The sequence below is a fragment of the Pogoniulus pusillus genome, chromosome 30 (assembly GCF_015220805.1).
Source record: "Pogoniulus pusillus isolate bPogPus1 chromosome 30, bPogPus1.pri, whole genome shotgun sequence".
NCBI classification, from domain to species: domain Eukaryota; kingdom Metazoa; phylum Chordata; class Aves; order Piciformes; family Lybiidae; genus Pogoniulus; species Pogoniulus pusillus.
The window spans coordinates 4,344,375-4,370,518 of NC_087293.1; the positions used below are offsets into that span (position 1 = coordinate 4,344,375).

General features: G+C 44.3%; 1 protein-coding gene across 17 annotated transcripts in view; it reads right to left on the reverse strand.

Moving 5' to 3' along the window:
• The window catches only part of FBRSL1 (fibrosin like 1), a 585,865-nt gene that overhangs the window by 292,079 nt on the left and 267,642 nt on the right, over window positions 1-26,144 (reverse strand). For 16 of the 17 annotated variants that reach the window (XM_064168206.1, XM_064168202.1, XM_064168194.1 and 13 more), the window contains exon 4: window positions 17,128-17,163. The exons of the other annotated variant lie outside the window; for it this stretch is intronic. In XM_064168206.1, the coding sequence (XP_064024276.1) occupies window positions 17,128-17,163 (36 nt within the window). The remainder of the gene's footprint in view (window positions 1-17,127; window positions 17,164-26,144) is intronic. 17 annotated transcript variants of the gene reach the window in all.

Below are 26,144 nucleotides of genomic sequence, written 5' to 3' on the forward strand. Positions count from 1 at the left end.
CCATACTCAGTAAAGCCTCAAGCCACAGCCATGCTGTGGTCCTGCTCAGTTGGCAAAGCCCCATTCTCTCTGTATATTGGGTGTTCTTGGGATTGCTGCAACTTCTGCTGCTGTCATTGACAGAGATGAAGAAAAAAAATCCTACTGTTCTCCCACTCATTGTCCAAGGCCAGCGAGGTAAAGAGCTGCCTGAACAGAGTACCCACAAGGATGTTTGCCCAAGGCAAAGACAGATCAGAGATAAAGTTTTGATCAGATCAAGTGCAAAGCATCCATGAGGTAAAGCAGAAACTAGTTGTATTGAGGATCTTCCTTTCACACTCCCTTTCTTCAGAAAGTGTCCAAAGCCCCCTTCCTTGTTCCTAAAACCTCAGAAAGACCAGTAGGTATCAAATGTGCTGTTCAGACACTGAACCACTTGCACACCTCAGATTATGATTTGTCCCACTGGCCCTGCACCCAGGAGCTGGCAGCAGTCCGCACAGCAGCCTTGTTTCTGCACAAATCAACATTACTCAACTCTTTCATGCAATCATCTTCTACTCACTTTCCCTGTCTGTCCAGCATAGCAATGAAGAAAATTAACATGAAATTGCAAACTGCCCCTCTAATTTTTCCTCCTTAGAACCTGCCCTCCTCTTTGTTCTTCCCAGTGAGCCTGTTTGGATTGCTGACTCAACCACCTCAACAGAAACTCGAAAGCACAAGTTGCTGCTGCAGTGTGTCATAGCACTTTGGGCCGACACAATGGGTAGCATGTGGTCACTTTAGTTGAAAACATGACAAACTCCTCCTTCCTAAACACCAGCTTAATCTATAATTTGTTTGCATGGCTCTTCATGCACTTATATTTCATTCCTGCTTCCACTCCTTTGCCCATTCTATGCTGCAGTAGCACTGGAAGCTTCTGAAGAACTGATTGCCTTTGCATTTGCAAAGCTACTCAGATTTCAGCAATCAGTTCCACAAGTCATGGGAGGGTTCACGTGAATGTAAGGAAAAACTTTCACTGTGAGGGTGACAGAGCCCTGGAACAGGCTGCCCAGAGGGGTTCTGGAGTCTCCCTCTCTGGAGACATTCAAAATCTAGCTGACTGCTTTCCTGAGTGACCTGCTGTAGGTGATCCTGCTCTGGCATGGGGGTTGAACTCAATGATCTTTCGAGCTCTCATCCAATCCCTAACATTCTGTGATTATATGATACCAACTCTTCCAACCCAACAGCTCAGTGGCCATTATTCAATTGAGGAACTCAACAGAAACAGGTCCCAGAATCTCTGGGTTGGTTTGCTGTCCCCCAGTATGCTTTACAATATATTGAGCTAGTGGATGAAGTGGGGCCTGACTGGCTGCATCTCCCACAACATTTGTGCTCTCTGCATCAACCAGAGTGAGGGCACTCAGCAACGCAGAGTGACTGTCAGCTTGTGCTGACATCCTTCATCTAAACCAACTAACTTTACTTTTCACAATCCACTATACAAACAAAGGCACCAAAACAAAATGATGCTGCAGAACCAGGTTCTTTGGCTTTTGAGAATGAATGCCTGTTTTTTTGAGCCCATCATATCCCAGCAACATAACAGATTTGTGTGTTTGTCTTGTTTAGGGCCTGCTAAAAAGATTTTTCCATGGAGCCACTCATCCTGAAGACTTAGCCTAACTCCCCAGTCCTGACCTTCTGCTTAGGTCCTCAGTTTCTGTTCCAGTGAGTAGAAGCCAACGAACAGAGAGAATATAAGAAGCATCATGGAGGAGAAAGACAGACAGAAAGATCTTTCTTCTAAGGAACTACTATAACTTCCATGAAATACTAATCAGTTCTTACTCTACCTTCTCACAGGAACCAGACACAGTGCTCGTGGGAACAGCCCCTTTAAGCTCCTCCTTCAAATGCTCTAAAAAAGGATCCCTAAATAGCTTTCATATAATAAGTTGATTCTGGTATGCCTGAAAAAGTTCTTGTATTCAAATATTCAGATAGTACAAATATGTGAAGAATGTTATACTGCAGAAATATCATTGCTTGTTTGTTCTGAAAGGAAAGCAAAGACACAATAAGTTTTAAGAATAACAAAAGTCTTCAATATCTGCCCCAAAATAATGTAGCCAAGCTTGAAAAAAAGATGTAGGTGTGAAGTCATAATCATCTAGCAGTAGGAGCAATCCAAAGAGGCTGGTTGGAAATAGAAAAAAAGAAAGAAAACAAGGCAAGTGATGAACACATGAGACAGCAGCATTTGGTTTCAAAGTGGGCCAGGTGGCTTCCTTGGCACTTTGGCAAAAGAGAATATGTCAGACTCTCAGCACATTCTGAAAGCAAGGACATTGCCTGTCCCAGTCCCAGCCTGCTGGGTTGTTGCCAGTTCAGAGATCATAGCTGCTCTCCAGTAAAAGCAGCTGCACTTTTCCCACTACCGCTCAGATTTAGATACAGTTGCAAAGATCTTCATCTTAGTGTGGCTTTTTACAGATCTGGGCAATAACTAATGCTACTGTAGGTGAAGTTATATTGGGTACCTGATATTCTAGTTCTAGGCATCACAGCTTCCAGGTGGATGACATTCTTCCCAGCTGGGACACATCTCTATGTCCAGGCTGAGCAGTGGTTAGCACTTTGACAGCGTCACCAGGACACAAGGGAGATACCATCAGGCATTTGGTTCTGCAACTTCACACTGACACTAGCTGTGGTCATTGGAGCTGATGGCTCCTAGCCCTGCCCAATGCCAGTACTACCTTGCTTTGTCCTTTGAGTTTCAACTTACACTTCATGCAATTGCACTCCTCAGAGCATGTTCTCGGTCACAGACTTTCCTAGACTGACAGCTTTGGATACGGTCAGCCCCTGTTGCTCCCAGGTAACAGAAACAGGGAAGGTCACTGACCTGATATTATTCAAGATAAAGGGCTGAAAAGAGGAAAACAATACACACACACATAAAATTGTTCAGCTTGTGAGTTGCATTTTAAGAATGAAGTACTTTCTTGCAATCCCTTCAGGGTCTCTCCATCCCACATCCTTCAAAAATGGCACATTATGCCACAGGAATGATCTTCACAAGGTCTGACATTCTAGGAAGGGCAGCAGTTTAGCCACCTCCTCGGTGTTCTGCACAATAATTAGCAGAAGTTTCATGGCTATACATCAAAGATGGGGTCTTGCCTTGGATAAGATTCCATAGGAACTCTTAAAAGCCATTTGTTAAATACATGTCTCAGGAAGAAACAGCGCAACGACAACAAAACCTGCAGAAAACCCAAACCACAAGAAACCAACCCCCCACATACACAAGCTTGCAGACATTTAATTACAAAATATACGCATATGACAGACATCAACGAGCCTACAGGAAGATTTCTGCTTCAGTGTTCAATGCAGCCTCAATAAATATTTCAAGGTTTCAAATGGATGCTCTGCAATAGCAGAGTTTCCATTTGCACAAGTGCCAGAAGGAAGAATTCAACACGGGCTTAAAGCAAAAGGAGAGTATTTTCCTGTAAAACTTTAATTGGGAAACTGACACTATATAATCTGTACATCATTGCCTCCGCGCTGTTGTTAAAAAATTAAAGCTGTATCAAAAGAACTGCTTTGTTAAATTAACACGTTATGCATACCAGACATAATCTCTACCAGGAAAGGAAATAGCTTTGAGTAAAAAATGCACTGATAGTTATGGCTGTCACTGACAGAGCCTGAGCCAAGCACCGCAAGCAGACAAAAGCATTTTAAGGTGTCCTCACAATCACCTAGGCTTGATTTCAAAGCCTGAACAAAACCAAGAGACAAGCAGGATTTCACTACAGTGATCATGACACGTCAGACTCTGCAAATTCGGTATGAAGTTGTGATGATGTGCAGGTGAGGCTGTGCTGCCAGAGCTCTGCTGCTGAGCTCACCTTTGCTTGTATCCCAAGGCTGGTGGTGAGAAAGGGGCTGGAGACCCCCGTGCTAGCATAACTGGACTGCCCGTGGGAGCCTCTTCCTCATGAATGTAAGACATCCCAGCCACCTGACCCGGTGAGAGGCTCTGCCTTTTCCATGCTCACATTCACAGGATGTCAGTGACTGTCGGGACATGCACTTGGAGCATAGGGAGCAAGGCTGCGAGATGCAGCTGGGGGCCCTGGCTGGAGCAGAGGGATGCTCAGACAGGGAGATGGAACAGGCAACACAAAGTTCCTTATACTCTAAGTACAAGATGTAAAAATTAAGTGGACCTTCTGTTCAGATCTACTACCTATTTCAGTAAACAGTAATAACACTCTTCATCTGTACATCTCACTGTACAAGAGATGAGAACCCCATTTTAAGGCCAGAGAGACTCAGGCACTGAGGCTCAGAGCAACCTGCTCAAGGCTTCTTTGAAAGTATTAATTTAAAACCTCATTTACTCAAGGTCTTTCTCTGAAACTGGTCCATTCTAATCCCAAGGTTTGCTCAGCAAATATATGACAGAACCAAATCGAGTGCCCTAAGTGCTCCCAAGGATGTGACCACCTTCTCCTTTCTAACTTTTGCAAGCCCATGTCACAGACACCATAGCTTTGGCTTCAGATCAGTCCAGGCTCATTAAAGAAGCTAGGCTTTGAAAAGTGACTCACTGCTTTGCATGCCCAAACTCCTGACACTGTGACAGCCTCAAAGAGGCCAAGGTTTCTAGAAATACAAGGCAGGCTCCCGCAGAAAAGACTGTTTCCTCTCCTAGTTTTCCAGTTGTTCACCTTTGAATTTGATGTGCCAAAGTAATTTTGGAAGATCTGAGCTCTACCATTTCCCCAGTAAGATTTTACAGCCTCACGCTCAAGGCTCTGTTAGCTCTGCTCTGTGCACAGAGAGTCTAAAGCACTGCTGTGGTCTGCAGTGGGGAAGACAGGTTAACAGTTTTGAAGCTTTTAAGATAAGCAGAATTTCCCTTGACGTTGTAAACTCTTCAGGTGGTTAGCGACAACAGTTTCTGCTTTTCTGATATCTTCTCAGAAAAGAGCTCACATAATTTTATCAGTCTCTGGGGTGACCATCAGATAACCAAGCTATTCCTGTCTGAACCACTCAATACATCTCCACCTTCCTGTCACTGGCAATCCACAAGGCAACCAGGGGATTTGAGCTAACCACACAGCTCACAACTTAACTGATTAAGTAGGTGGGAACTGATGCCAGCTCAGCTCAAAGTGTCTTTCTCTGCTAACCAGAAGCTAGCCGCAAGCTGTAGAGGGGAATGACCACAGATAACAACTGATACCGAAACCGTTTGGTGAAGTCGCAGCTTCCTGCTCGAGTGCTCTCACAAGCTCTTAGAGATGAATCTTCAGCAGGAAGCTGGCCGCAGTTAAATTGGCTGTCTAGGTCATCATGTGGTATGCATTACTGACTCTTGACTTCAAGGCACCAGTTACTACTCTCCCCTGCTCTCTCCCCCAGCTCTCCAGAAATGACCTGATGAGGGCTCTTCAGAGAACAGCAAATCCTCAGGGGGAGGCAAAGATGTTTGGAAAACATCTTTGACCACACTCCACCCACTGCAACTCAATGCCTACCAGTTACACAGTGCTTAGTGGCCTGGGATATCTTCACTGTGCTATCCTAATCTTCATGCTCCAAGCTCTTTTTCTCTTAAACCAGTGTTATGCTTGGCCTAGATGCTATTAAGCAGCTTTGGAGGAGCAACATGAATACAACGAGGAAATGTGTTCTGCCAACTGGAAGAGGAGGTTTGAGCGAACTTTGTTCACAAGCCTGACAACCATGCTTGTGTTAATACCTGCCTGTACTTTGCTACAAAGAATACTTAGAGAGAAAAGCCTTTTAAACAAGGGATTTTGACAATAAAATGTGAATTCTTGGTTCTTTATTAGTAATTAAGTTTTAGCTTCTCAACTGTTTATGCTGCTGCTGCCTAGGGCCTCAATGGCCTAGTAATGGGAGTAAGAAACTACTCCCACTGACACCTTTGGGTGTCATTATGTAGGTGGCAGAATGAAGGGCAGGTGACTTTGGTCACACAAGAGGGCATGGCTTCTGGAGTTTTAATAGCTGTCACAATGGTCTGATGAAAAATGGAAATCAGTTCACTTAGAAAAAGTCTGAGGAAAAACCATGTCCAGCAACTGAAGATAGGGTGAAACCATACAGAACACAGTGACGTTCGCACTCGCTCAGCTCTAGCTATTTGTAACCACTCCTTCCTTTGATGGTTACCAACTGGTCTGAGCATGATGCTGCACGAGCTAAAAGCACACTATGCATTCTATACCATTCCTCATCTACAGCACTTTAATTGCTACAGTATGTCCAAAAATCATCCTGCTTTAGTTAGCCCATACCCAGGGCAGCACCAGTTATTCCATCGGCTAGTATGACCATGCCCAGAAAACCTGAGAATCACAAAGCTTCTTTTTGCTCACAGACAGCAAAGTACCAGTCTAAAAACTAAACTCAGGTTTGCAAACATCTAGACAGTCTTAGCATGTTTCTCACAGCCTAGTCAACATCATGAGGCTTTCTGGATTACACATGAGGTGAACTAATCAGACAAAATTCCTCAGGACACTACAGACCCAGGCGGTAAGTGGCCAGACACACAAAGTCTTATCCATCATACAGCACGAGGATGAAACACAGACAGTAAAGGTATGAATCAGGCTACATTCCTGTAGAAACCACTGCAGACATGTCCACAGTGATGTAGCTGTATGCCAATTTTCCATCCTTCTGGTTGCAAATCTCTGAATGCTCACAACCAGGAGCAGGGTGACGCACGTGGAAAGAAACTCTAGGCAAAGCAGTTAACTGTTAAAACCTAGCTGGGATGTCATTTGAGTGTGCAACGCTGCAGCACCAGCTAAGGACCACTAGTGCTTGCTGGATTTTTTTTTTTGAGACACCTACTAACACCATAATCAAAAGCAATTTTGAGCTCAAGACTGACCTCAAGGTTACAAGACTCTATGGCAGACTGTTCCCTTTCATTGGAAGCACATCGTACAGCCGAGACGTTAGCGCAGACACACCGGATGAACCACAGGGCTAATTAAAAAGCAGCTTTGGTGGTTGCATCTGTTCCAAGAGCAAGTTAGTAAACCAAACTTTTTTAAAGAGTAATGAAACCAAAAGGTGCTACAGAAGCAGACAATTCCCACAGAAACAAAGCAGAGCTCAGTCTGATGAACAGTTGTTTTACTGAACCCTGGCGCCTTTGAGTTCTTGACCTGTGATGAGCTGAAAAATGAGAGAACAGCTACAATCCCTTGGAAACTGAGCTGAACCGTGGGGTATTCTGAACTGGAAGCTAGAAATGTCTCCCTGAAATTAGTCTCTTTGGTCAACAGTTTTTAAAACAAGACCTACAACAACCAACTCTGGGGCATGGCAAGGCCTGAGTTTCAGAATTACACCACTGCCTCTTCTAAAGCTACTCAAAAAAATAAAGAGCAGGAAAAAAAAAGGCAGAGAGTTCTTGGCCTTACCAGTTGCCAAATGGCATAGCAAAGGCCTCCCAATCCTGCATCATTGGTGTCTCACACACAAACTAAGCTCAACAGATTTATTTACCTTTCTGCCCTTGCCCTGCATTCCTTGGCTCTCCAGAATTGCAGTTGGTTGTCCTGCACTGTGTAAGGAGAAGCCTCTTACAGTTTCATTTGTTTATTTGCTATAAATAGGAGAAAAATCACCTTTCTGAAATGTTACAAGTCACTCACCATGACTGGGGCTGGGGCTGACCACAAGGCACTGTGGTGCTGAAACACTAGACAGGGGGAAGTGAAAACACTGACCCTGTGTAAGGAACATTTCACATGGCTGACCGGGGTTTCCATCTGAATGCACATCTTCCAGCAAGGCAGACACTGCAGATGAGACATTCGGTCTCTTCAACAATGCTTCTCCTCTTTCAGCAAGCAGCTCAGGAACCCTGGGCTCCTTCAGAGGCAAGCACTGTGCCACTTCTCTGTTCTCTCACCCCTTGGGAAGGGAGGAGCGCTGCCTTCCCACTGCAGATGCAACTGCTTGCCCAAGTATATTTACATCTTAGCAGCCATCCTGAAACGTGAAGTGAGAAGGAGAGAAACCTCACCCTACAGCACATCTCCCCCTCTTTTGCAGTTTTTGCAGCAGAGCCACCACACCTTTAGCAAAAACTTTCTTTGGTGTGAGATCTGAGTTAGGACTGCATCTGTTGTTTTGTTAAATTAAACTTGCATCTTTGCCTGCTGTTAAGACAGGGAAGAAATTGAGTAGCTGCTTTTAGTTCTCAAAAGCACATTCCAGTTAAAGAAAAAAAAAAGAAGAAAATAAGAAACAAGGGAAATAAATTCAAGTGATGAAACTGAGTAAAGACCATCAAGCTACAGAAAACCTCCTCACCCAGTGCAGTGACTATGTTCACCACTAGATTTGCAGTGACTAGGTTCATCATCAATCCAAGTAACTCATCCTCTAGAAATATTTCATTGCAGTTTAACAGAGAGGAAAAAACAAACACACATTTGGGGACTGACAGTCAGTCCCTGAGAACTTCTACAACAGAAGATCACATTGAGCTGCACACAATTAAATAGTTTAATCTTAGAATGTTTTCCAATGCTGGACAGTGTCCTCTAATACAAATAACAAGCAGGGTTGATGCATTTGATCCTTTGTTTCTGGTACTTTCTTGTTCACCTATTATTAGGGCAAACAAACCCACGTTGTTTGTCTTTTGTTTCTACAACAGCACTCTGAGTTAGCAGCACTGTTATTTCCTCTGCTGCTCCCCTTACTCTCCGTGGTTTTGGGTGCAGGTTTCTGCAAGGGCCTTTTGAGATAGGAGATAAAACTAGAAAGCGTGAACCCCTGTTTCCCTCCTCCCCATCAGTTTCCTCTGAGGAACCTACCACAGCACTCAGCACAACAAACACCAGCACTCCCCAGCAGCCCTCAGGCTTAACCCCTTCTGTAGTTATAAAGCCCTGCCAATGCCAGGTCTCACTGCACAGAACTATTAGAGAATTAAAGAAAAAGCAAAAGCAAATCCCCCAAGAGGCCCCACACTTAACCCCTGTTCACTGTGCTCACCAGGTAAGTAACTCTGATTCTAATCAGCTGTCAGATTTAATCAGCCTTTTGTTGCTTTTGGTCAAGGGAAGGAAAGTTAAAGCAAGGCAATGGATTAGAGTCATGAGAGGAGGTAACAACGTGAAAAGAGTTGGGACAGACAAGCAAACACCTTGCCCTACTAGGCAAACCAAGGCACAACATATATATGACCCTACTGCCTCAGGGTTAAGCTCCATCAAAAGGGACACTTTTTTAAAGGGACAGTCTTAATCAAAAAGGTCCAGAAGTAAAGACCAGATATTCTTAAAGCTTCTTCTCTTTAGTAGGATGTAATCCTTTCCAGGCTGGTGAATTCAAGATGGATTTAGGACAACTCTTCATTTTAGCGTGCAAGGTCAGTGGCAGTGAGGTTATCCTGCCCCAAAAGCCTGGGAGCACTGGGAATTCGGGGGGATGTCTGTAAAACAATAGTGGCTTTCTAGTCAGATTACAGCTCTGTTCCCCTCCCCCTGCCCTGAGCCAAGGGCAATGGCAGAGGAGATTAAAAATGTGGGCAAAAATCACACAGAAGTCATATGCCCCATCCCTCAAGGGGCTCACAAGAGCTCACAATGTCAGCTGGCTGCACTTCCCCTGCAGCTGGGGAGCTGATGGAAATCAGCCTCATTCCATCCTGCTCCTGCCTAGGGACAAAGGGGCACCACTGCTGGTACGGCTGTGCTGGGAGCCTCCTAGGCAGCCTCTCTGCCAAGGCCACCAGTTCAGACAGACTGAAATTCAGCCAGACAGGACCCTTTGTGCTTACTTATGGCTGTGGAGATGAGCAAAAATTTATGGGCCTTTTCATCCTAATTAAAAGCAGAGGTCATCTAAGAAGAAACAGACTTTAGGAAAAGGGAACTTCTAAAGGAAAATGTGCTGCAAGGAAGTTCATGGACTTCAGTATTTGTAAAGCTGAAGTATGTGGTTTATTTATGTTTGTACTTCTGCTTACGCTTTTCATGGGACAGTTCAAAAACCCTCAAGAGCTCCCATGGATCTGGAATAATATATGCACTAATTACTCCACAGCATTTGAGCTCACGGGTTGTGGGAGAGCCTCTGGAGTCAAGGGGACAGCTCTCAGAATGGCTTACAGCAGCTTGGCTCCATCCCACATGGCACTCAAAGCAAACAAGCTATTTATTTATTCAGTGGCCTCAGCTTGTCCAGGTACATTCAAGCACGGGGATAGCTCTTGCAAAGTGAGGCTATTTAGGAACACATGAAAAGAAAACCAGCAGAAGTTAAATACTTTGGATTGACACCCACCATTATATTCCTGCCTCTCCAAAATTCCTGCTGTCCTAGAGGGAGAACTTTCAAAACTATTGATGTTTTTACTACCTATTTTTTTCCTTCTGTATTTTGCAATCCTTTCTGCTGTCATTGCTCTCACAGGCCACATCACTTTATTGTACTCCATTTTCTCTTCCCTATCTGAGTAGCTGTCTCCAAAGAAGACAGAGTATTGCTCCACCTGAAGGGGACCTATCTGCCTTTTTTTTTCACTTGTCCAGAAGAAAAAGACAATTATAGTCCCTCTTTCATACCTGGCAGCATGGCAAAATGAGATTGATACTTATTTTGGAATTATTACTGCCCTATTCATAAATCTTGTCCAGGAAGTCTTGCTCATGTTGCCAGCCCACAGGCACACTATTGTAAAAAATACGTATTAAATTCACTTTTATCATTTAACTCTGGCTCCAGCTCAAGGAGTTTCAGATTTATAACAAAAGCCCCATTTCCAATATTGATTTTTGGCAGAGGAAAATGCTAATTTATCAAAGGTCCTAAAATGCAATGAATTTTCCAGCCCAGCTAAGCAATGTTAGCTACCTACAGAAGAGAGATTTTTCATTAGTGCAGGAGAAATCAGCAGGTGGAGAAACCCCATTAGTTACAATTCCAGTTTGCCACTGGTCACCAAGCATGCCTCCACACCCATGAGCTGAAGCCCACTCAAGAATTCCCAAACAGAAGTATGTGTATGCTTCAGAGCCATCATTTGCTTGATCATTAGGTGGACACCAGTTTCTCCACAAGAAACTCAATGATGGCAAAGTGTGTAATCATCACCTGGGGTCCCAGACCATGTCCTGTGTGGGAAGTGGTACTGACTCAAGCACAGTACAGAGAAGATGCTGTGGAAGGTGCTTTTCCCAGTCTGGCAACTTGGTCTCCAGCTGAAGTGCACAAGAGCATCCTTGAAGCAGAAGGCGGATAAGGGAATGCTGCTGGCATGAGCTTCAGCGAGCTTCTGTAACCATTACACCGAAACGGTGAACCTGCCTGTGCGTGCACCCAGGATTGCTGGTGTGGAAGCAGCCTCCTTAGCAGGGACCATCTGTTTCAGGGTTTCACAGAACTGCACTGAGCTGGCACAAAACTAAAACAGGCCATGAAAAGAGCTTTACAGGGTATATGAGGGTATATAAACCCTCAAAGAGTCAACAGCTCCTAGCTCTTTACATTCATTCATGTCTGTCCTCTTTCCCACAGAGCTGCTTGTGCTGCACACTACCTCCATGCCATACATCAGGTCAATTACAGCTTAGCACTTGCTGTCTCAGCCAGTGCGCTCACTGATACAAGCTAAAAAGATCAGAGTGGGGTAAGGTGGTCACAGGCAGCTGCATTAGGTGACAGCCCAGTGTACAGCAACATCAAGCACACAGCATGGGAGAGGATTCCTGGATGGCTGTAAAGATCATCGCTAGCAACAGGAGACAGTTCTGAAAATCAGAAAGAATTTGAAAGTGAGGAAGGAGCAGACTGTCTTACAGGCAGACAGCACAGCAGGGCTCAGGGTGCTCAAAACCTACCACTGCTTGCCTGTACACCCCAGCTTCCAGCTTCATCTGGGTAACTGGATTATCATCCTCAGATTACAGCACCAGACAGAAGGAATGAGGGTTGCAGATAGCTCTGAGCTGAATCTGGATGACCCAAGTGTCTCTGCAAGCCTTATGGTGTTCTGCACGTTCCTTTCCATCCATGAGCTATCTGAGACGCTGGTTTCCGGAGCTCAACAAGGAAGATGTAAAATCAACAGAATTTGATGAGCTGCCAGGGATTTGACTGGGCTGCAAAGACTTTGATATTTTACAGAAGCTCAGAGCAAAAATCAGCTTTCTCTGTTGCCAAGAGTATGTTACTGTTTTTATTAAAAAGAAAACTCTTCTAAGAACAAATAAAAGCAAAGACATCCCATCTTCCTGCACTCTTGTTCCAAGGTAAGCTCTGACAGGATGGCTCACTGGCTATCTATTTGTCATATGCTTTCAAGTTTATTCTTTTATTCACTCCCACATTTTAGCCCCTTCCATTTCAGATGAGGAACAGCTGCACAGATGCTCTATAAATAAACTACAGAACTTATTGGAAGAGGCTTTCTGTTTATTTTTTTTAGGCTACCACATATTCCCAGTTCTATGCTCTACAAAACTGAGTCGAGTTCAGCTACAGCTTGGGTTTGTCTATCTGATGTGCTCAACCTTATAAGCAATTGCAATTTTTTGGCTGTTAATAACAAAATGTATGCACTGATTTTATGTTCATCTAACTGCTTTCTAACTATGATAGGTCCTAAATTGACTTAACTATCAGAAATAAATTTGTTAAATGGTCCACAGGATGGATAAACCTCAGTGATGTGTGGAATCATAGAATTGTCAAGGCTGGAAGAGACCTCAAGAACCATCCAGTTCCAAGCCCCCTGCCATGGGCAGAGACACCTCACACTAGATCAGGTTGCTCAGAGCCTCATCCAGCATGGCCTTAAAGATCTGCAGGGATGAGGCTTCCACCACCTCCCTGGGCAACCTGTTCTGGTGTCTCATCACCTTCACGGTGAAGAACTTTTTCCTAACATCCAGTCTGAATCTACACACGTCTGGTTTTGCTCCCTTCTCCCTAGTCCTATCACTACCTGACATCCTAAAAAGTCCCTCTCCAGCTTTCCTGTAGTGTTTCTTCAGATACTGAAAGCCCACAAGAGCTTTCTCCAGACTGAACAGCCCCAACTCTCTCAGCCTGTCTCCATCAGAGTGCAGCTCCTGCCCTCTGATCATCCTCATGGCCCTTCTCTGGACTCACTCCAGCATGTGTGTATCTTTCCTGTAATAGGGGCTCCAAAAATGGATGCAGTACTCCAGGTGAGGTCTCACTAGAGTGGAGTAGATGGAGAGAATCACCTCCCTCAACATGCTGGCCACACTTGTCTTGCTGCAGCCCAGGATCTGGCTGGCTTTCTGGGCTAAAAGAGCACACTGACAGCTCATGTTGAGCTTCTCATCCACCAGCCTCCGCCAAGTCTCTCTCCCCAGACCTCAGCAGCCATCTAATTTCTAATTCTCTGATGATTTTTTAAACAAATCACTGCATTTTCAAGCAGACAGGCCTCTCATCCTGTTACCAAAGAAGAAAAATCTGGTTTGTCTGCTGAGAGGACAGGCAGACCTTCCTGACTAAAACCAGTGATCTCATTTGTGTGTGCAGGAAGTGTGACAAATGGCTAGAGTAGTTTATCACACGTATGCAACCATCAAGTCATAAAGGGAATAAGCTATTAACCTCCACAAACAAACTAGCATTCTGTTTCTCAGCACAGAGGAAGTATACATTTAATGAGATAAGGATATGAAACACATGCTACTGATGAGATAAGGAGCTTGCAGAAAGAGCACAGACAGAGATGTGTCTCCTGTTATCCAAATAAACGTGCATGCCATTGAAAGTTTTAGTTTGGGAAATAGATCTAGAAGAAATTTTGTCTGTGATACATGCAGCTAGACCATGTGCCAGGTCACCGCTAACACCAGTCTTGGTGCTATGGTTTAAATCTAGGTGCAGCTGAAGCTAACCAGATGTTGTGTGATAACTGCAGGGAGCCCAGAAATTCAGTTATTCCAAGTGCAGTCCTTATTTAGGCACCTAAAATTCCACGGAAAACATGAACAAAATGAAGTTGTTTGAATACTGAGCACTCAGGAGTTGTTATTATTTAGGTGCATTTAGTTTTCTTCTTAACCCTAGTCCTAGAGTCTGAATGTTGGACATGAGTGATTTCCTGATTTGGGTTTTTTCCCCACTTGGAGTGTGCTGGAGTGCTAGGACAGGCTGCCCAGAAAGGTTGGTGGAGTTTCCTCTGGAGACTTTCAAAACCCACCTGGAAACATTCCCATGGAACCTGTTCTAGGTGAACCTGCTTTAGCAAGGGGGGGTTAGACTAGATGATTTCTGGAGATCCCTTTCAACCCCTACTGTTCTGTGATTCTGTGGATCCCAGCTGGATGAGCTGACCCTTGGCTTGTTACTCCAGGCCCTTATTTTGCAAGTGCACATTTCCTTTGGAATGCACATTTCCTTACAACGTGCAGTTGCCACAAACGTTTCTGAAAGCAACCATCTCTGCCAGGAGGGCTGGAGCAAGCGAATGGTGAAGCGTGCAGATTCAAAATGAGCTAATTAAAAGTGAACATGCACAAAGTAGTTTGTGGTATTTAAACAGCTGCTTGTGAAACCCACTACAACAACTCTGCTGCCGAGTCATGATATATAGAATCGCTCCACAAGTGACAGCCTTCCACAACACGAGCAGTGCACAGATAGCAGGAGGAGCACTTGACAGAAGAATGGTGTCTCCATCCTGCCTCCTGCTAGCACTACTTTTTATCATGCTTTCACCCTGTCTACCAAACAACCTATTTGATGTAAACATGGGCAGAGACGAAATACTGACTTCAGTGTTGCAGCTACTGCTGCTTTCATGCGAAAATGAAACCCGCTACAAGATCTTACAGACGATCCCTGGTTTGGGGCCAGCTGCCTTGAACTGGTGGTTTGAACATCTCTCTACCACCTGGGAGAATCAGCAGGTTTGGGTCAGTGAGATCTGGAAGTGCTGGAAGTGATAGGCTCTGCCTTATGCTAAATCAATTTAGAGCAGCATCGGAGCTTTAAGGGAAGCGGTCAGCCTCAACAGCTGGTACACAGTGAAGCAGAAGGCAGTTTAATAGGGAAAATGACAACCCATAAGGAAAAGCAACCCCAGCTCACACTACTCCTGGTCTCCAAATACTGCCTCAGCACACAGAAAACCCTTACCTCCCCTGAGAAGTTATGGGTTGGCTAAATAAAAGAACCTTGTCCCCACACATGCACAGAGAAGGAGCTAGACATTTTCACAACACTATTTCTCTGAGAGACAAAACTAAGTTTCTTAACAGCCAGCAACAGAGGAAAACAATCCTGTGATTTATTTGCCTTGAGACTCTAAAAAGAATTCTTTGGCCTTTTTCCATTAAAATTTCACAACCTATGTTATAGCCAGTGGGAAATTGTTTAATTCCCAAACTATGCCCTCAATCATAAAATCTGTGAAGATGATTCATTATTATTTATGTGGTGCCACGGGCATGCATGGCATTTTAGACAAATAGGAGATACAGCATCTGCCTTCAGAAGCTTCAGTGAAGCAAACTGTTCGTGTGTATGGGAAGCAGCACTCAGCTGGCCCTAGAGCACACATTCCTCATCACTCAGTGAATTAAGTAATGATACTCACCTGGGATTCTGGAAAGGTTTAGGCAGGAGAATACTTGGGAGACATGTCATTACTGTCTAAAAATCTGTGACATGATTTCATTAAAACTCCTTAAGTCATTTGTTATTTTGTAATGGCTTCAAGGTTAAAATATACTTAGTCTTGGATTATGAATTTCTGATAATATGAGACAGTGTCTCTATGAAATCAGCCCACAAATTCTACACTGTCTAGCAGCTTGTTCTCTGTGTGCAGAGCACTGGGCAGGAGCTCACAGTTCCATCACACAACTCTAAACACACTACATAAAGGACTGAAAGAAAATAATTCGTGGGATTATTGCAAAAACAAAAATGGGTACCAGGTCTCCACATCGACTTCCTGAAGTACATAGAATCCAGCCTTGTTCTGATCTATGTGAAGTCACAACTCATAGCAAGAAACAAAGTTTAGGACTATCCACCTAGAAGGTAAAACTTCACCATGGCAGAAATTGTGCAGGCGGCAATTATTGTCAGCAAGTGGAGGCAGGAACAGCTGGGCCGAGACATTCTCCTTCAGATTTGCATATACCTTCACCTACAACCTTTGCCCTAGCAATGAAGGTATATAGGACTTACTGACTGAACACTCACAGTACAATAACAGATATCTACAATTGTTAAGAGAGTAGGATATAATGGGATTCTAGGAATTTTCATGTTGACATTGCTAAGCCACTCACACTCCCTCCTATTTCCTCATTAAAACACACAGTAAGGTCTGTGTGTCTGCCTTTCTGGAGAGCTGAGCAGCAAAGGTACCCAAAATAAACAATTACACCACCTCTCCATCAAGAGATGCCATTATTACACATACCAGGTAGGTGTAGACAGAAGTGGTCAGTTAGGCATCACTGTATACACATGCAGACGTGTCCTGGCCCTGGAAGAGCAGCCCTAAAACACTGGCACCTACAGTACCCCTGTGAGGAAACACCAGCAGCACCCTCTTCAGAGAGCAAGGGAATTTGGTTTATAACTCAGAGCTTGTAAATAAGAGAATATTGACTTTTTTCTGTTCACACTGTAAGGGTCACAATTCTTCTTAGAGAGAGCCATTTTAACTGTAATTCCAGTCTTTAATACACAAATGAAAACCTCTGTGAGGGGGGGAGTGAGGAGAGGAAGCATCTCCCACTGGTGTTGAAAACTCTCCTCGCTCGGGTATTTTTGTTCTCAGCAAGTGACTATCTAGCTGAAATCTACCATGGAAATAAAGAACACACCAAGCCCCCCTCCCCTGTAAGTTTAAAAATCAAACTGAAGAAGGCCCCAGTCTCTTAAGGTGAACTCACATGTTAGAGCTGTCCCCTGCCAGGTGCATTTCAGTGCTGTTGGCTAACCCTATTTCTCACGTTCTGCATTTCTTTCATGGCAGTGGATATGCAACAGGTAGTGGAAACCTCTGCAATCAACATCAACAGAAGTGAAAGAATTAGCTGTAAAATGACTTACGGAGTAGCCTCTTCCTGAAAGCGATTGAGCAGAACTCTGTGGGAGGAAACAATATGCCACAGTAAGTAATGCAAGAGAGTCTGTGTAAGGTAAGATAAGAATCACTTTGCGATTCCCTCCCCCAGCCCAGGATTCCTTCGGGGAAAACTTCACAACCAGAGAGCCTGAATGGATCCTCTGACATTTTGTGTGCTGCCACAGGAGTAACAGCAAAAGAACATTTCCAGGGGAGGGCTCTGGGGCTAGTTCAGACGAGGGTTTCATAAGCTCAAGCAGGGCTTGAACAGCACCTCCCAGCTACTGTAAAAGCTCTGCAGCAGCAGAGCAGGCACTCTGAGCCGGCCCAGGGGCTGCCAAGGAACAGAATGCATGCGTAAGGATGCTCTCCTGAAACAGGCAGGAACATTTTGCCTCATCAACTCCAACTTTGAATTATGTAACCATACATTCCACTTTCCATTCCCCTCCATGGGTTTGTGAGCCTCCAGTCTTCACTGCTGCAGTATTACCATATGACAACTCTATCTGAAACAATAGCAGCAAAGCACTAATTTATCATCTCTCAGAGCTTTAATAAGCATTCTGTCCCTTTTGAATAAGCTAAATTACATTGTTTACTCCTGCCTTTCGTTTCAGCTCCTCCTGCTCCTTTCTCTACCACATCCTTACCTCTTTCACAGGCTGCCAAATCATTTGGTTCTTTTCCTTTTCATTACACCATCTCCAGTCACTTGGATCCCTTCCCCTCTCTACGACCCAAGGCTGTCAAGCTGCTGTTTTCACTGGCAAGGGCTGTTTCGAAGCAGCTAAATGAATTCCACCTCTATCTCCAGCTCCTGCTATATGCCTTCTTTTCGGAAATTAAAAAGAAGCCAGGAACAGCAGTGGCATACAACACCACATGACCCAGCAAGTACTCTGCAGGCCAATTTCCAACAGTGATTTATAATCATGATGCCTGCACTACATGGCTTTTATTAAACAAGAATCAGGGAGTCTTAGCAGTCCTGTTTCCAAGACTGATGTTCTAGTGGGTACCAAAGCCTGGACTAAAATACCAAACCGCTGCAGGTTGATCTTGAGGACTCTTCGTCTTTGTGCAGCTGTGCCAGAAGTTATCATGTTACAAGATGACCACGACAGCACAATACCCCCAGAGAGATTGATGCCAACTGATTGCAGGCTACTGCAAATACTTGCAATTTTCCACCAGTCAGATAACAGTTCCATTGTACTAGCAGCTTGCAAACCTTTTGATCAGAAGGTATCTCGCTACACACAAAAACTTTTCCAGACTCCTGCACTCAATGAAAGACTCAATTGTCTTGCTGGTTTGCTCATGCATGCCATGTGCCACCATCCTGCAACTGCCCTAGACACCAGAGAAGCAATTTGGCAGCCAAGTACTCGTGGAGGAATGTTTCCAAAACGAAGAGGAGACAACAGCAAAGCTCTACAATTAAGCGGAGGATGGAGGGCTCCCCACGAACTCTCACCAGCTGGCACAGAAACCAGGGTGCCAGACAGAAGGAAAGCTGTGGCACAGCTCTTCACAGGTCGGCAGCCACTGTATGACTGGGTGTCAGTCCCCATCCTGGGCATGCCATGCCTACACCTCTGTCTTGATGTAGGAGACCTCTGCTCTGCTGCAAAGGGGCAGCTTTCACAGGGAAGCCTGAGATAACAATACCATACCACTAGCAGCATTTAACTTGTCCCTTTTGCATACTGACTTGGCCTCTGCCTTCAAACACTAAAAAAAAAAGCAGGGAGCTATTTATAAATCTCCTTAATATATACAGCCCAGAAATAAAGCTGCAGAATGGTCTCACGAAGGGCAGCAGCATTTATCTCTGGTTTTGAGACACTAAGACAAGCCTATCCCTCCTTCTAAATACTTTTTTTAACCCCCCCAAACAAGCCATGGAATCAGCCTTGCATAGAAAAAAGGTTAATAACAATATCCTGCTATCTACATAAGCATGTTGAACAGCTGAATGCAATTATCTGGTCTGACACTCTGGATAGCAGGCAGTTCACCCCAACTACACACAGAAATGAGAGGGCAAATTACCTGCTTGAAGAGAGGGGAGGAGGAAAGGAGACTGGGTGGCAGTTCTCACTCTTCCCCCCTGCCCCATCAACTCGGATTTAACAAAGACTGACAAGGTCTAACAAACTGGAAATAAGAACCAAAAACAGAAACAAGGTTTCATTAGAAGCTCCTCTCTAGGGAAACAGCCTCTCAGAGCATTTTCACTCCAACAGTTATTTTCAGCCTTTTGAGTCTTGTGCTTGTCCAAAATATTTTTATGGGATGGAGCAGCCCCTCGGACAGCAAATTCAAAACATGCTAACAACAGATCTGCTTTTCTTAGATAACTTTGAGGCATCCCAAGCTGTCCAAAAACCTCAGGAATCTGCAGACCACTGATTTAAAAACACTGAGTAGAAAGCAATAAAAACAGTTGCCAAATAAAAGTATTACATCAGAAATAATTAGAACTGAATGGCAATTTACTCTGGCATTTTTCACATCTGAGGGAGCAACTTCTTCCTCCCTTACAGGTTTTAACATTGTAGTTCCTGGAAACCAGGGGGGAAATGGGTGGGGTTTTCTTTCCTCCCCAGAATTTTATCTCCCATATAAAGTTAGTAACTGGCAAATGCTTTGGATTGAACTCATAAAATCCTTCCCAAGAATTAGGTTTATGCACAGCCATGCCCCACACTCTCCAGAGCAATGTTTGTATGCATTTCCCCGCACATCTAACAAACCACTATTGCTCTCTTGGTTAGCTGGGAACACTGCAGGCCCTGTAGGAAAATCCATACCAACTGCCACACGTAGAAACTTTGAAAGTCCCAACTAGTGTCAGCTATGAGTGCGGGAGCAGAATCATCTGCATGCAACTGTGATGGATGCTCCTAAGGACAAAAAAAATATCTTTGGGGGTTGATAAAAAGATAGCTCAATCCCCATGTCTCTATAGCAAGATCAAATAATGAGAAAAGTAATCAATTGTGGCTGCAGATGTAAGAAATCTTAGTGGGAAGTTTAACTTGGCTTCTACCCAAAGATGAAGGAACCTTCTCTGACTATGAATGAGTGTGTGTCTGGCAAGAGCAGTTACTGGGGCAAATCTTCAGCTGGCATGACTTTCAGAGGCTCTTATTTACAGGATAGGAGCACTTACATAGAGGGCTGTCACAATTCTTATTCTCAGAAGAGTCTGTTTGATATTTTGGTCAATTTTATCCTGGTCTGAACCCGAAGCAGTGAGGTTACTGCGGTACCCAGCTAGCCACATTCACTGACCAGCACAGCACCTGCCTAAGTAGCTTTGGTTCACCTAAGGCCAAACCCCAAACCAACTCACCAGCATGCAAGTAAGCTCTGTTCTAACCTTCAAACACTGTCTGAAGAAAGCACTGCCAGCAGGAAAAGTGCAGCCAAACAAACTCCTCAATGTCAGAGGACTGTGACCCCACTTGGCCATCTCTGCAGTCAGACCAAGAGTAGCTGTCTTGTTGTGCCTTCCCCAGACCCTTCCCACCTGCAAAACTTATCCCAGCAGGAGAAACAGCAATGCGCTCATACAACCCAAGTGCTGCCTGCTCAGAGCAGGCAGGGGCCAGTGGGCACAGCCTGCCAGCCCTCTGGTAAAGCCATGGTGGTGGACACATCTATGCCAAGCTTGCAGATGCTGCTGCCTTTGGCTGCAGCTGCAACATGAAGCAATCCTGAGCAGACCCTCTGGGAGAGCAGGGGCCCTCTCTGTCTGGCTTGGGCACCAGTTTTTGTGCCTCTCATGCCCCTTTCAGCACTGTCTGCAATACCTTGGGTTTCTACAGGAGACTGTTGCCAGTTAGGAGCAAAGCGAGTGTGGTCTGCGCATTTAATGACGCCTAAGTGGAACTAGAGTGCTCGATGGCATTTGTGCAGAGAGATAAATGGCTTATAATATTTTGCAGATGATGTGCTCTTTTACAACTAATGATTTTTGGTTCCTTTTAAGCCCAAGGTTAAAAACAAAACCAGACAGCAGAGACAAGACATTTCAGTTATGTCATAGAGTGAATTATTTCTACCCTGGGATAGCTCTTGTGTTAATTACACTGGTTATAAAAAAAACCCTACACCTTTTTTGGCATCAAAGACAAAATCCTACTGCTGAAAGACTCTACTGTTCCCCCTCCAATGTCCTTGAGAGTTTGAGTTACGCTGCAACCCGCAATTGCATTTAGAAGATTTCTTCCTTTATTCCCAATAAGCACCTCGATTGCAATTCAGAACAGAAAATCATGACAATAACCTGCAGCAGGTTTTCCAAGACTATTAAATTGACAGGAAAAGTTATTTCCCTTGTACAAATAAAAGCATGGCCAGCCACTGTTCTTGAGATGCAAAAGAAATCAAGAAATCCTCTGCTTGGTTTCTTAAAGCCATTGGGTTATTTATTGAACTAGAAAGAGAAGAGGAGGGGCTTTAATACCCAGTAATAATGGAGGTAAGAGGGCACCTCAAGCCAGTTCCCCACTTTCCACTTTCAGTTGAGTTAGGTAAGTTTCAGCTTAGATCTTTTGCTTCCTTGATATAGGAATTAACGACAATGAGACTGGACAAAAGCAGGTTGTAGCAGCACAGTCAAAATTTAGCTCTTTTGAGTATTAATTTCTTACCTCTTTGTCTAGAAGACCTAAATGCCAAGAGTTCATTCCAGCTTTTCTGAAACGTGCCACTTTGGTTAGCTCCCTGTCAGTTCTTGGCACAGCTGTTTCGAGCAGGGGACATTACCCCAAAAGCGCCTCCAACTGATTATTAATGTCACCCCCATGTTACTGTGGGAACTCAGGCAGAGAAATACTTAGGTATGCTCAGTGTCAGCCAAGGAATCCCCAGCAGAGGAGGGAACTGAAGCAGATTTCCCAGCTCCTATGTGGTGCCTCGTCTTGCCCTGTTGAATCACAGGCCAATTAGCCACAAGTCTGAATCAACTGCTTATCACTCAGCAGTTATGGATAATGACATCTAGAGACTTTTTAATGATGCTTTACAGTATTTGTTCAGGACAAAAACTCACCTCAGCTGTACCTGTCCTCCACTGTTTCTCATGTAGCTCAACCCTGCAGTCAGAGAGGACCAAGGCACAAGGAATCTTGGCTCCTAATCCATTTAGAGAACATTCAACAACAAGATATTGGTTCAGCTTTGAACACCAGAGAAATCAAGTGTTTCCTTTCCAAAAAAAGTCTCTTCTAGAACTCAAATGTCTTGAAGCAAGAAGAGTAAGTGGAGAGGAGGGCAAAAAGGGCCAAGGGCAGAAGATATCCCCGACCTTAACAAGGAGTCTCTTAACACAATTAATTCCATAGTCACACTCCTGTCTGTTAATACAATGAGTTCAATTGATCTGGCAAAGGTCACAGAGTGCATCTGACGTTCACTTAGATTACAAACTAGGACCTGACAAGATAACCACAATACATGATGGATGATTTTGGATGTCTTGCAAAACTTGAATGTGTTCTTTCTTTAATTCACTTGTTTTATTGGGTTGGATAAAAAGAAGGGATTATGCTTGAAATCCTACAAAATCAATTCAGTAAAAAGATATCAAACTACACAAGGTCTAAAGCTCTGTAACTGCCCTGATAAGCTACAAACCAGCTTCTAACCAAGACACTTAGTTTCCTACAGCTGATGGCCATAAGACAGCAGAAGGAAATGTGGCTGCTGACCAGGACAAATGAACCACATACATCAAGCCAGGGACAATATGAAAAGACCTCATGTTTCTGGAACACATGAAACATGCCCAAGTGCTGCTCCCATTCATACCATCATCGTCCCTCACTGACCTCACTTAGATTTCTCCAGACTTTGTTCTTTCCTACTTATGCTCCCCTGAAGCTTCAAGCAAGTCATTACAACTTTGCTCTTAACTTCTGCTGCAGCAGTTTTCATGGAAGCGTTTGGTATTTTGAGGAACACAAAACCACAAGCAGACAGCATGCCAAAGGGATGTGAGGTTTTGCCCCCAGAAGAAGGTGACGCAAACAGTTTCATAGTCCTAGTGTGTCTGTTCAAATCAGTTTCCCCAAGTCTCATGGTGCGAGGAAGGGTCTTAGAACAATCTTGTTGCTACCTTTCTTTTCCTAAACTCTCTGATGCTGTTACTCCACTCTTCAAACTGGGAATCTGACTCTAGTGCATCATACACTGGGAACAACGGACAGCAGATACCACAAAGAGTTTGCAGTCCTTATGTTGCTATATCAGGCCTTCAGCAAAACCTCCTTCAAGGCACTATCATCTCTGACTATCACACCAATGTGTGTCTGGTCTGACACATACCCAGCTCTGCTGTCCCACCACTGCCCTGCCTGGTGCCAAAAGCAGACATCCCACATGTGCCAAAGTTTGCAAAGTAGATAAAAACGGACCTGTGATGTGGCTGTGGTCTAATTCTCACTTCAGAGGCTCATTTGATCATGCTTCTGGCAAGGTACTTCAGCCTGAGGCACATGTAACAGACCTGCAGCTTTGTACCCCGCTGCTGCTTTAATCCCTTTGCCCCAGGAGGGGAAGCATGGTACAGAAAGTAAGAGGAAAGGGGGAGACAGCGCCTGTGATGGCACACAAAGCAAAGCAGATCACAGTGAACTGTTTGAATTAGAAATCACAGAAGTTATTTCGTATTCATCTACCACAGAATTTTGAATCTAGCCTATAGAATATGCTAATCACTTATCAAACAACAGTTTGACAGAGGAAAATCTCTGCATTTCCTAAAAGACTGCTTTTCCTGTATTATATTTAAAGAAAAAACAAACATATGAGGATAAGCTTATGGAAAATTAGAAAAGGCAGTCTGGGGGATGGAGGATGAGAAGAGAAAGCTCTGAAGAACTTAGTAGCAGTGAGTGGTAGTTTTATGCACAGCTGAAGCCAATCCCTTGAAAAGGAGAGTTTTGACTCTTAAGTGGCCAGCACCTCTTGCAACATATTTCCTAATCAGCCAGTATTTATGGTCGATATTTTATATTTCCAATTTCCCCCTAAGGGCTCGTGAGAAAGCAGCACACCTGCCAACCTTTTCAGCTGGGCCAATAATTGCCAATTTGCTCTTTGCCTTAGTATATCACTCAATTTAGCCCTGGCTGTGCCCTGCATACATCCTCATTCATCTCTGTGCCCCCATGACAATTAGAGTGTTAGCTTCAGCTAACTAGGGCAACTATTCTACTAGGGTTGGAAGACAATTATTAGTCTATTTTCCCATCTTGTGGCAACAAAATTGAGAATCCATGACAATTACATTCAGCAATTCTGCACTCTGCCGCCTGCTCCCCCTCTTTGCCCCCACCTCCCGAATATTTCAAATTATCACAGCTCTACTACCACATTCAAATTTTCCATGTTCACAGGGAGTGAGGCTTCTATTTAAATGATAATGAGGGACGATCCATTCAATTTAGTGAGGGAGAAAATCCATTAAAAAGCAGGCAGTTCTTAAGCTGATGGGTCAAGAAAAAGATAAAACCCTTTTTTTTCCCAAGCCATTATACAAGGCTCTGTGTGGGTTTTTGGACTGTTCAGGACATCAGAAAAGATTAGGACAATTATGGAACATGGGGGGAAACCAAAACAAAATGCCCAAACCTTCCACTTTTACTTGGGTCAACACAACAAAACAGTAATATGGCTTATCTGGCTCTTAATTCTCCGGCAACTTCCAATTACCTTCCTATGAAAGACAGCAGAGGAAAATCCCATTTTGAAGAAAGGCTGTTGACTCTGTGTTGGTTGTAGAAGACCTGAGAGTACATGTGTAATAGGGGTGTCAGCTTTGGAGGAGGTGTTAAGGAAATTTTACATTAACACTGGGAACGGTGACAAATTCCCATTCCCTCTTCCTCACACCACACTACCTGCTCTGTGAACATGGGCTAAAACACTTCGTCTTTCTGCTGCAGAGTTTCATCATCCAAATGAAGAGACAAGCCTCAACAAATCAAACCTCTGCAGCCAGGGATGATTTCACTAAATCATAATAAGTGTTTTTTCCCCCACTGACCCATAATAAATGGTGCTCAGTGTAATGTCTGGAAAGAAGAACTATACAACACAGACAACTGCTGTCCTGCTACGAAGTTGTAGCACTCTCTGCCCATGGGACTTTCATTGTGGCAAAGAAGCCGAAAAACATTCTGGGTTTTGTCGTGGACTGACCGATGGTTGTGTGTGTGTGTGCAAGACATAATCAATCATTTTCTTCAGTTTTCTTTAGAGTGCAATTATTTCATGACAGACCAGGCCACCTCTTGACTTCATGGTCCATTAGAGACTAATGACATGCGTTAATGTAAATAAAGAACAACTTGCTGGCACCCCATTGAACAAGTCACCTAAAGAAACAAATCACACAGAGGAGCTAAGCTGTTCATAATAGTGCCTTCTAAATGGGGACTGACAATGAGGCCAGAGGGAGGACTCCAGTGCTCCTAAGGTGGCAGCACTGAATGCTACAGCCCTCACTTCCATACGCCTATTTCCCATCACACCTGCTGTGTGCTGCCCCTGCCCTACAGCAGCCAAACCTGCCGCCTCCTGCCTCATTTATCCCATTGTTCACCCAAGTTAATGGGCAAAGAGATGGGGAGGGAAAAGCAGCACAAAAACTAATGCTGAAGGCCAAATGCACCAAGAAACAGCAGGGGAGCTATTTGAGGGAGAGGGAGAAACAGCCCAGGTGCCTCCTGCCACACAGCATCCGTCAGGACAGAAGACCAGCGCAGCACAGCCCTCAGCTACAGCCTCCATTTTTAACTGCCAACCACAAGGGGGAAAAAGTCCCTGCCTTCCCTTAACATCCCTACTGTCCCGTGCCCCTTTAATCCTCGGTGCCGCATAGAAGAGGTTCCATCAGTTCAGCTGCACACCCTCTATTTAAGCAGCGTGCTGGTAAGCACAGCTTCTGAGCCATCCAGGGAGCAGGCGCGGCCGGACAGAG